Source organism: Sciurus vulgaris, assembly GCF_902686455.1.
Source record: "Sciurus vulgaris genome assembly, chromosome: 6".
Taxonomy (NCBI): Eukaryota; Metazoa; Chordata; class Mammalia; order Rodentia; family Sciuridae; genus Sciurus; species Sciurus vulgaris.
In genome coordinates, this window is record NC_136466.1 from 127,761,550 (window position 1) to 127,773,553 (window position 12,004).

Consider the following 12,004-nt stretch of genomic DNA (forward strand, 5'->3'; position numbering starts at 1 on the left):
ATTAAAAGTAAGCTTTTGGGTTTTTTTTTTTTTTGTGTGTTTTTTGTTTTTTGTTTTTTTGTGGTGCTGGGAATTGAACCCAGGGTCTCATGCTTTAACAATGATGTACACCCCCAAGCCCTTCTTTGCTTTATTTGAATTTATATTTTCTTACACAACAAAAGCTGGGTTAAGGAGATGTACTTGAAATTCCGAGGGAAGTGTTATATGATGATGCCAAAATTTAAAGAAGTGATAGTTTATTAGAATTCTAGGCACAAAAAAATTGAAAGCAGCAGCTGTGGCTATGGCTCAGTGGTAGAGTGCTCACCTAGCACGCAGGAGGCACTGGGTTCAATCCTCAGCACCACATAAAAATAAATAAATTAAAGGTATTGTGTCCATCTATGATTAAAAAAAAAATTTTTTTTTTAATTTAAATCAAAATTGAGCTATTTTTGGTTCAAAATCCTAATGCCATTCTTTAGGAAAATACATGGTACACATCTCAACACTGAAGAATATACCTGAATCTCTCATGTAATGGATTTCATCAAAAATGACCCACGCGACTTCTCGCATAACTTCAGAACCTCTGTACAGCATACTTCTTAAAATCTTAAAAAAAAAAAAAGGGGGGAGGGGACGGTATTTAGCAGGATTTTGGCATAACATCTAATAGACAAAAACTTTCTTTTTCCCATTAAGGAATTCTGAATATTCTTTGGATGTATTATAATAATTTTAGGTGGCTATGTATTTCTGACTTCTCAACTTGAGTTACTAATCAAATATAATCAAGAAGAGAACTATTATCACCCCTACTCTCTGTTTACCTAGGATATAAAATCACTTCCTTTTATACACAGCACTTTCCAGGATATGAAAGAAAGTTAAATTATCTTGAGACACTGAATCCCATAGTTTGCCCATTTTGTTCTGTATCATCTCTTCACAACACAGATTCTGTGTAACAATCTTTATTATTATATTTTTAGAGTTAAAAGAAACCTTCCACAGATAGATTTGGTGCCTAAGTTACAATGAGCACCAAAATGAAAAGTGAGAGAAGTTTTTGGCTGGCTCTCAAGACAGAACCTAATTTATGCTCTCTATTGTACTATATCCTTGTAAAATGAAAGAATATTACTAAAGTATGAACAAAAGTACTTCAGACAGTAAAAGATAGTAAATCTTAGTTATAAGTAAGACCTTAGTTATAAGTATTACAAAATTTAACTATCATCATGAGAAGAGGCTAAATATAATACTGCATTTTTTAAAAAGCTAATTATTTACCTACTTAACAATCAACACTAAGATGAAGAACAACAACAAAAAAATTGCATGGAACGCAAAGAACCACTACTTAAAACAAACTACAAAACCAACAAAACTTTTCATGCCACTGACAGTAAAAAACACTTTAAAGTACTTGAAAAAAATGATCTATACAACATGACAGGAGTATCAGTAATTTGGAAATACATTTAATGTTACTAGAAAAAAATTTTTTTAAGGTACTGGGGATTAAACTCAGGGGCACTCAACCACTGAGCCACATCCCAAGCCCTATTTTGTATTTTATTTAGAGACAGGGTCTCACTGAGTTGCTTAGCAACTCACTTTTGCTGAGGCTGGCTTTAAACTAGCAGTCCTCCTGCTTCGGCCTCCAGAGCTGCTGGGATTATAGGTGTGTGTCACCATGCCCAGTTGTTACTAGAACATTGTAAAATAAATTGTATTCATTTCAAATCAGTATACTCAGAAAATAAAGTATTGCATTTTATCTAAAAAGTGATAAAATATTAGGTTCTAAAAGGAAAAGTTAGGTGAGGCACTATATAAATTACCTCTGTAGTCATAACAAGACAAGATGCTGTAGGATTAATAGTCACATCTCCAGTCATGAGACCAACATCTTGAAATTCTTCATACATTTCACGGTACTTCTGGTTACTCAGAGCCTTAATTGGGCTGGTAAATATTACACGCTGCTTTTCCCTTAAGGCCAATGCAATGGCATACCTAAACATGTAAAATGGAATAACAAAAAAATTATAAAACTTCTTTCAAGTATGTGATTTCAAAAACTGTTAGTATGTAAATTATGTTCAAACTTTCCTTCATTTCTCATTTTCAACACTGACTCTGCAGAACATTTATACCTATTCTATTTACTACACATAACTAAACTAATAATTATTATAATATTATAATCTTAAATGTAGTAGTATAAATGAATACAAACTTTTTTTAACTCTGCTCACTCAAGAGTTAATAAAACTTAACTGCCAATACCAATGGATTACTAATAGTTACCCTATTTCCTACAAGATAACACCTTTGATACTACTAATGGGCCTCCAAATTTAGAACCTCTGCTTGTCAGTTTTTATATTTATGGAGTATGATGAGGAAACTGTAGAAAATGAAGTGGGTTTTTATTTTCCAGAGTTTCACAAACAAGTCAATTTATACGTACTCTTTCACCCAGATGTAACAGTTATTAAATCAGTTCTTAACTGAAAGTTTTGGTAGGTTCTGATTATGGAAAAGTTCTTCCACAGCTATTATTAGAATCTGAAGTTTTTAAAGAAAATTCAGTAAAGTATTAAAGACCACAAAATTAGAAATACTTCTGACACTATGGTAGATCTTCCGTGTTAAAGATACAGCTTCTGTTCACTACAGCCTCATGATCTAGTTGAGGAAATAAAAAAGTATTCATTTCAGTTATCATCCAAAATAATGAAACCAGCAATTTAAAAATTAACACTTGTCCCACAATGATCAAATAGAAATTTTAAAATATGGAAAAAAAACACAGGGATGCTATATGCTACTTTAAAAAAAATTAATATATAAAATGAACAGAAAGGTATGATAAGACTTAAAGATGTCCTTAAAATGTAAGATGCTTTTTTCTAAGAATCAGAGACAACAGGACAAAGATTCAGTAAGGAGGCAATCTCAACAGACTCAAAAGTATTAACAACACAACCAAAAGACAACTTGAAAAAGGATCTTATCTAGAAGCATCACAGTAAACTACTGAGTAACAAAGTCTTTGAAAAGCAGCAGCAACAGAAAGCAATACACAGAGGAGAAAATACAAAAGAACACCATAATTAAAGCTAACTTCTTCTCAGAAACAATGAGGTAGCCAGGGCACAGTGAGAATGCCTATAATCCCACTGGCTTGGGAAGTTGAGAATGGAAGATTGCAAGTTCAAAACCAGACTCAGCAATTTAGAGTCTCTAATCAACTTAGCAAGATCCTGTCTCAAAAAAGGCAGGTGAGGTAGGGGCTGGGAATGTGGCTCAGTATTCTGTTAAGGACCCCTGGGTTCAGTACCTGGTACCAAACAGACAAAAACAATAAAGAAGAATGAAATAGCATTAGGAGAAAGACTTACTGCAAGTGTTAAAAAACAAAACAAAACAAAACAAAAACTACCAAGTTTATTCTATATCCAGTGACAGAAAAATGCAGTGTCTAAGATGAAAAACATAGGAGCAGATCTGATACTGCAGAGAGTTATGAATAAATTTGAAGCCATACCAGTAGAAACAACCAAAATTAAACAGAATAAAAACCAAAAAATAAAAGAAAGTAAAGAAAACATCAGTAGACTCTGGAACAACTTAAAGTGGCCAACTATGATTGAAATCCTCAAAAGACTAGAGTAATGGGGAAATATTTTGAAGTTTGACTTAGGTCTTTCAGTGTTTTCTGTGTTCTTACTTAACATGTTATCTTTTTTTTTTTGCGGTGCTGGGGATTTGAACCCAGGGCCTTGTGCTTGCAAGGCAAACACTAACATGTTATCTTTGAACATGTAAAATATAGTTATAGTAACTTAATATCCTTGCTTACTAATTTGTTCATTGGTCTTATTTGGGCCTATTTTTATTGTTTCCTGTGCTCTCTGATTATAGACTGTATTTTCCTTCTTCTTTGTACACCTGCTATTTTTTTTATTAAGTGCCAATACATCGTGGAATTCATCTTGTTGGATGCTAAATATATTTCATTCTTATATGTATTTGTGGTATTTGTTCTGGAGTATAATTAAATTACTTGGGAAAATGTCTTCCTTTTGAGGCTTACTTTTATGATTATTTTAGGCAGGACCAGAGCAGCATTTAGACTAATGCTGGGCAAAATTTTCTTACTACTTAGTACTCTTCTTGATATTCTACCCAGTTTCTTGTGAATCATAAAGTTTTCCACGGTGGCTGGTAGAAGTCCATATCACTCCCAGTTCTGAGTGAGATTTGGTCATTTTTATCTCTACTCATTTGGGTTGTTTTTGCCTGGTTTCAGATAGTTTACCTAAAACTTTACTGATCAGTACTACTTGAAGACTTTCATATATGAACATAGGAAAGTTATGTTCCATTCATTCTACTGTCTTTTCTATTCTCATACCCACTTCCATTTATTCTCTTTTGTCTAACCCAATCTATCCCCTCCCCCTCTTACTGTGTCTTAGCATCCACTATCAGACATAACATTTGGCCTTTGGTTTTTTGGGACTGGCTTATTTCACTTAGTCTGACAGTCCAGTTCCATCCATTTACTGGCAAATGCCATAATTTCAAGAACAATGGTCTTTAAAAACACCCATGTATTTCTTTCTTTCTTTCTTTTTTTTTTTTTTCCCTTCCCCTAGAGGTGCTCTACTACTGAAATATATCAGTATTATTTTTTATTTGAGACAGGGACTTAAGTTGTAGAGGCTGATCTGGAACTTGGAATCTTCCAACCTCAGCCCCCATAGTCCATGGGATTACAGGCATGTACCACTGTGTCTGACCATACAGTCTTAACTCTTTAATTCTTTGGTAGTGTTTTCTTTCAACCTGAAGTATTTTTAGGAATATTTTTTTGTAGCATAGGTCTGTTTGTTGACACTGAATTCCCTTAGTTTTTATTTGAATCTTCTTTATTTTACTTTTTGTTTTTAAACAAATACAAAACATAAATTAGAGCTCTTTTAAAGTTTTTAGATTCAATTTATTCTCCAATACAGGAAAAGATGCAAAGATGAAACATAGAGCATAACAAATTATATTTTTAAAAAATGCTGGCAATTTAAAATAGTGGAAAAAGGGCTGGCGTATATATAGTTCAGTGGCAGAGCACTTGCCCAATATCATCAAGGGCCTGGGTCTTATGGCAAGCAAAAAAAAAGTTAAAAAAAAAAAAAAAATGCTAACAAAAGAAAAAAAAAAAAAAATCGAGCTGCTGAGAGTGCTCAGTTGGTAGAGTGCTTGCCTCACAAGCACAAGGCCCTGGGTTCAATCTCCAGCACCACAAAAAAAAAAAAACAAAAAACAAAAAACAAAAAACCCAACATATGAAAAACTGCCTATGGGGACAAAATATGGGCAATTGTACCAATGTAGTCCCTAAGAGTTGGCCAACTTTCATGATGGTTAATTTTATTCCCAAGCCTCCTGTGGCTATAACATTTTCTTCTTTTAGGCAAGTCTTTCCTTAAAGAATATGTTCATATTCATTCTCTAGAGAGCAGATCTTCCTCACCTAGTTCAGACTCACATACTCATCTCCACTGGAAACACCCTCACAAACACACACAAAATAATGTTTTACCTTGTTTCTAGGTTTTCACTCCATCTGACACGATAAAACTATTGTGAATGCAACAAGAAAACACACTAATCCCTTCCCAAAATTCATCCTTTTACAACTTTCATATAGCCATTTTTCAACCCAATGCAAACTGGTTTTCGGGATTCTGTCAGAATTTTCAACTTTGGGGATTTTAATTTTTTGGAACTGTGATCTTCAGAACTTTAGGGATTTTCATCTTTGAGGATGTCGATATTCCTGAAAGACTATGACATTCAGGATTGTTTCTTATAGGATTATGATAAGCACCACAAAATAAATAAATTGGACTTCTAGCAAAGAAAACCACAACATTTGAAATTTCTTAAAAAAGATATCTAAATGAGATTAATGGCAGATTTGACAATTGAGAAGATTAATGAATTTGAGATGCTGCATTAGAAATGACCCAAAAATAAAACTCAAAAGAAAAAAAAATGAACATAGAATCAGTAAGTTAACTTTGTCATAATGTAAGTAGAGTCCTAGAATGAGAACCATGGGAGCACTGCAAAAAACAAACCTAAAATCCATGAAAACTACACTAAGGATATACTATGAGCAAAATGCTTAAAACCAGTGATAAAGATAATATATTTAAAGCAGACCCAGGAAAAAAAGACATACACAGAGAAACAAAGGAGCACAGCAAATTTTGTGGTCACAAATTATGCAAGATAAAAAGATGGTCTTAAAAATATTAGAATTCTACACTGAGGAAAAATATTTTTAAAAAAGAAAAAGACTGTTCTAGATGTATATGAGTTAAAACAATTTCTCTTCAGTAGACTTGTACTACAATAAATATTTAAGGAATTTCTTCATGCAGAAGGAAAATGATGCCATAATTTATCAAGATTTTAAAAACATTTCACAAATATGTCAAATAAGACATAATAAAATTTGTGGGATATAGCTATAACAATGTTAGATGAAACTGACATCATTAAATGCATATGTTAGGAAAAAGAGATCTCAAATTAATTACCTCAACCTTTTCTCCTAAAGAAACTATTAAAAGAGCAACTGAAGCCCAAAATAAGTGAAAGAAAATAAGATCAGAATGAAAGTCAATTAAATGGAAAACAGAATAGAGAAAAATCAATGAAATTAAAAGCTGAATTTTTTAGATTAATACAAATTAACAGACCTCTAACCAGATCAACCAGGAAAAAATATAGAAGTAAACATCACCATGAAAATTCTTAACAGAAATTTAACTAATCAACTCCAACAATACAGTAATAAAGACGTATATCATGACCATATACTGCTTTTCTCATAATGATACATCATTTGAAAGTCAATCAACATATTTCATCACACCAGCAGAACAACAAAAAACCAAAAACAAAATAAAAACATATCATTTCAATACATGACCCCCAAAAAGCATCTGACAAAATTTAGTATGGAAATATTTTATATGCATACGTGTGTGCACAGATATACATACACAATCTCTGCAAACTAGGAAGAACAGAAGGAATCTGCCCCAAACTTATTGACGCATCTCTGAAAAACCCACAGGTAACATTCTGCTTAATGAAAAATGGAATGTATTTTCCCTACCACCTGGAACAGGCAAGGATGCCTTCCTCTTATCACTTTCTAGTTGATTTTAGGATTTTATTTAAAAAGAAGGTTACTTACTCAGCACATACAGTCTTCCCTGCTGACGTATGGGCAGACACTAAAACAGACTGATTATTATCAACACACTGAATGGCTTCTCTTTGGAAAGCATCAAGAATGAACGGGTACTCCTATAAAAATGAAATATTAATATCTGCATGAAAAAAACCTAGCTATCTCAGAGCACACTTAATATCAAGAAAAAGACTACCCCCAAAAGCATTCCTTTATGATTCTATTTAGGAAATATACCACCTTCTAGGGAAAATCAGAAAGAGTAAAAACACTTTTTTCCACTTTCCATTATTACATTACACTTATGTAATAATAAAACAATCATAAGTATTTACAAGAAATATGTCATGTGACAGGTATTGTACACATTTTCCATATATCGTAATTAATCTTCACAACCCCTAAAACGAGTATATATTATTTCAAAGATGGGAACTCTGAGGTTCTGAAAAATGTAGTCCCTTACTTAACTTTATTCAGAAGAGGCAGAAAAACACAATTATAAGGCTTTAAGAGCTCCAAGCTTACTCCTCCATACTTCCTTTTTTATTTAGAGAAAATTACTTGGGGAAAAAAACTTCAAAAATGTGTTAATCATTTAAGGTCTATCAGGACTTCAAAATTCATCAAATGAAATCAGTTTGGGTTTCACTAGAAGCTTGTTAAAACCTCTAAAACTATAGCACTACTTGCAAATGTGCATTTTTTCCTAAAGAAAGATTAATAACTTCATTAGATTGTTTAAAAAGATTAAGAATCACTATTCCAATGTTGTAATATCTCATCACATAATTCTTAGTTTCCAGAATGATTGTTTTTTGATATAGTCCCCACTATATTCTTTAGTTGTCATCTTTCTGGTATCTATACATTGAAAAGTATAAAAAAAAAAATTTTTTAAAAAGATTTCTAAGAAAAACAGAGTCTTGCAAACTTTATAAACTGTATTATCAAAAGAACATACCTTTGCTGCTTTTCCAACCCGAGGTTTAAGCGGTAAATAATCCTCATCTGCAGGAAGCGCAACCTGATGTCAAAGTTAAAAACAAAACAAAACACAAACTATTTGATATTCAGCACTTCAAAAATCAATGATGCAGGACTGAAGTTGTGGCTCAGTGGTAGAGCACTTTCCTAGCATGTGTGATGCCCTAGGTTCAATCCTTAGCACCACATATAAATAAATGAATAAAATAAAAGATCCACTGACAACTAAAAAATATTTTTAAAAAATCAATAATTGCTTGAAAAAAATCAAAGTGATCAACTAGAATGTTTCTAATAGTCTGAGACATAAAATTAACTACCCTGCCCAACAAGGCAAAAAGCTAAACCTACAACATTTAAAAATACCTCTAACAGCTCTGGTCTAATGTTAATGTAACAGAAAACTTGTAAGGTTACCTCCCTGAAGAAATTGTGTTTATTAAGACCTAGATCCTGTTTTAGCTATCTTAATGTATTGACTAACATTAATAAATGCTCAAAAAGGTTGAAGAAAAGAACTAAAATAGGATGTCACCACATGAAAAAAAATTCTATGGAATAAAATGATACCTCTAATTCCTTGGAATAGGAAATTTTCTTCCAGTAAAGACTAAGATCTGGAGTTCACAGTGTACCCAAACTCTCAAGACTTAAAAAGATTAACATCAGCAATGTTTACACATTTCTAATCATATACTAGGAATATAAACAGTTAGTATATAAATAGTCCATAGGTTGAAGTAAGGTACAGAAATTAGGAATCATTTCTAAAAGCCAAAACTCCAAAAACACTGATGAGATCAGCTGGATGACATTAGCTGCCTTAGAAATATTGAGATTGTTAGTTAACTGGTGACTCCATTACAATTGAAATAACGTAGGTAGAGTTTTAGAAAGGAATGACTAAAGATTTGATATAATTAAGAAAATACGAAACTTAATGAATAAAACCAAGTACGAATGATGTTTTGGAAGAAATGTGATGTTCAAAATGGAATCTATAAAGTGGAACTAGAAGTTAGAATTTGGTAGTATATCCAGCACAACTTATAAAAGTTAACTTAGGTTAACTTAAGAGTTATTTTAAACAACTCATGAGTAAATGAACACTTAAAAGGGATAGGAAATGTTTTCATTGGGTTTTCCTTTAAGACTATATATTACTCTTTATTATGATTCCAATAAACTAAGTTAATAATTTTGATTCCTTCGTAGTTTAATAGTGAGAGAACTACTTATCCAATGAAGAAATGAAATTCTTGGTATAGCCCCCTGCACCACCATCTCTTGTATGTTTGATGAATCTGAATCTATCCTAGAGCACCCAACCTTAGCTATAATAACAAAATCAATTTTCTAGAACTGAATATAAAAGTTAGGCCCCAAATCATGGTGTGTTCCCCACTAAGGTATGCTCAAACTGGGAAGCCATATCCGGCTAAGTTAACTGATTTGCACCACATCTCTCCTGGTACTTTTTAAAGCATATTTTTTTTGATGTTGACAGACCCAAGAACATCGGCAGAACAATTATAGTTGGCCTGAAGTGGTAATATATTTTCCTTTTAGTGGATATGATGGGGCAGATGGGCTTGGTGATAAGATGTTATGATCAGAGAACATTTCAACTTAAGCCTCTAAATGAAGAAACAGAAAAAGTTATCTGCTGACAAAGTAGGAGGAGATGATAGAATGGCAGACTTGAAAATAATCACAGAGCACAGGAAAACTTTTGACCTCTTAAGTGCAGAACATATAGACAGACAGATAGGTAGATAAATATTTTTTCCCCTCCACTTTTCTGGCTTTCGAAAGCCCAGATAGAATAGAGACTAAAATTAGAGTTGAATTGGCATTACGTCTGAAAAACTAAGCATTATTTCTGAGAAAACATAGATTTTTCAAAAGAAAATGTATTTAAGAATTTAACATTCTGTTGAAACAGGTATTTTACCAGATAAGGTTCTAAATCTATACAAAAAGCCATTTTTATTAATTTGGAATTTATTTGCTCATTCAGTAGATACTCCAGGGGGATGATTCTTCAGGGGGATGGAGTTGTGACTCAGTGGTAGAGCACTTGCCTACCATGTGTGAGGCACTGGATTTGATTCTCAGCACAACATGTAAATAAGTAAAAATAAAGATACATTGACAACTAAAAAAAAAAAAAATATATATATATATATATATATGTATGTATGTATTAAAAAAAAGATTCTCTAATTACCAGTAGTAACTTGCTATACTTGGGAAAAGGCTTAATAAAAGGAAATAGTGCTAAAGTTCCATTATGTGCCTTAGGGATATAAATTCTCACTTCTAAATGGATTCTAAAGGCCATCAGTGACCACCATCTTGTGGCAGAACAAAGAAACTACAATTTATTAGTCATTGGAACAAGAAGTATCAAGTGACCTGCAAAAATGTCATTATTACTTGACTTTAGGAGTAAGAGAATAAACAAGTACTTAACACCTATTCTGTGCTAGGTACTTCACTAAATTTTCTTATATAATCTTTACAATCACCCCAGGAGGTAAACCCTATCATTCCAATTTTATAAATTTGAAAGACAATGTTCAAAGAGGTTAAGAAATTTACTTAAGACTGTAGTTAGAAAAAATGCTGGGCTAGCATCTGAACCCAGGCTTCATCACAAAGCCCTGGAGCTCTTCCGCTTGACTATGAATATTCCACAGAAGTCATTTATTGTTTCCAAGGCCTTCAGGGTTGACTGCTTGCTGAGCATCAGATCAGACAGTACAAAGAAAAATCCCACTTACAATACTACTATAGTGCATGTCTTTTGTGCTTACCTCATGTGTACATCCTTCAACAGTTTCAACTGACTGTACCTTAACTCTAGGCATCAGGTCTGCCAAACTTAAAAGAAAAAAATTGTTAAAATGACACAAATTATTTTTCTATCAACAAGCCTCTTATCTGTATTGTTAAAGAAAATGATCCTGCCCAATTATCAGTATTTCATATTGGGAAAAGTTCTGCTATTAATACTCTGAAAATTTATCATATTAAATGCATCTGAGAATTCGAAGCATTCAGTGAATTTATTATAAACACAGAATAGGCCACCAAGATTATTCAAATTAAATCAGTATAGTTACAACAACTATTTTGAATAGGAAGTACCTCTTCAGAGCACTGTCACTCCTCAACATATAAAGCTGCTTATAAAAATCATTATACAATAGAAAACAAAATAAACTAGTCTAATTTAGATGTTGCTATAATTTATAGAAGTGTTCCTTATTCTCATCAAAATCTTATAATATGTTCATTTAGGCTGTCTGTTTAGACTCTGATGACATGACTGTGGATAAACTCAAGAAAACTAGATATATTTCTGTGCTAGATTCATTATTCTCTATTATACTTGATATTTACTTTAACTCAATAATATTTATCCATGTATCTGAATAAAACCCAATAATTACAACAAGTAACAAAGATTTTTAAACTACCAAATGAGGCAATATTATACACTAGCTTGGGCAATGGTACATATTAAATATTTAAGTGACACGACACATATACATTCATTTGTAGCAGATAATTTTACTAGTGCCTAACTAGAATATAGTATATAAAGGAAAAAAAAAATGCAAAGATCATCACCACAACTGATATCAGGTCAACCAAAAAACTGGTATCATTTTAGAAATTTTCAGCTTTCAAAATCTGAGAAAATTCAAATACCAAAGAATATTCAGTCATATATACCCA

At 32.3% G+C, this 12,004-nt stretch overlaps 1 protein-coding gene across 1 annotated transcript in view; it reads right to left on the reverse strand.

Annotated features, from left to right (window-relative positions):
• Positions 1–12,004, reverse strand: part of MTREX (Mtr4 exosome RNA helicase) — a gene marked incomplete at its 5' end in the record, with an annotated part of 94,882 nt that overhangs the window by 74,380 nt on the left and 8,498 nt on the right. Inside the window, 5 exons of the mRNA XM_079145259.1 lie at positions 507–597; positions 1,833–2,007; positions 7,274–7,386; positions 8,235–8,297; positions 11,077–11,143. Of these exons, the coding sequence (XP_079001385.1) occupies positions 507–597; positions 1,833–2,007; positions 7,274–7,386; positions 8,235–8,297; positions 11,077–11,143 (509 nt within the window). The remainder of the gene's footprint in view (positions 1–506; positions 598–1,832; positions 2,008–7,273; positions 7,387–8,234; positions 8,298–11,076; positions 11,144–12,004) is intronic.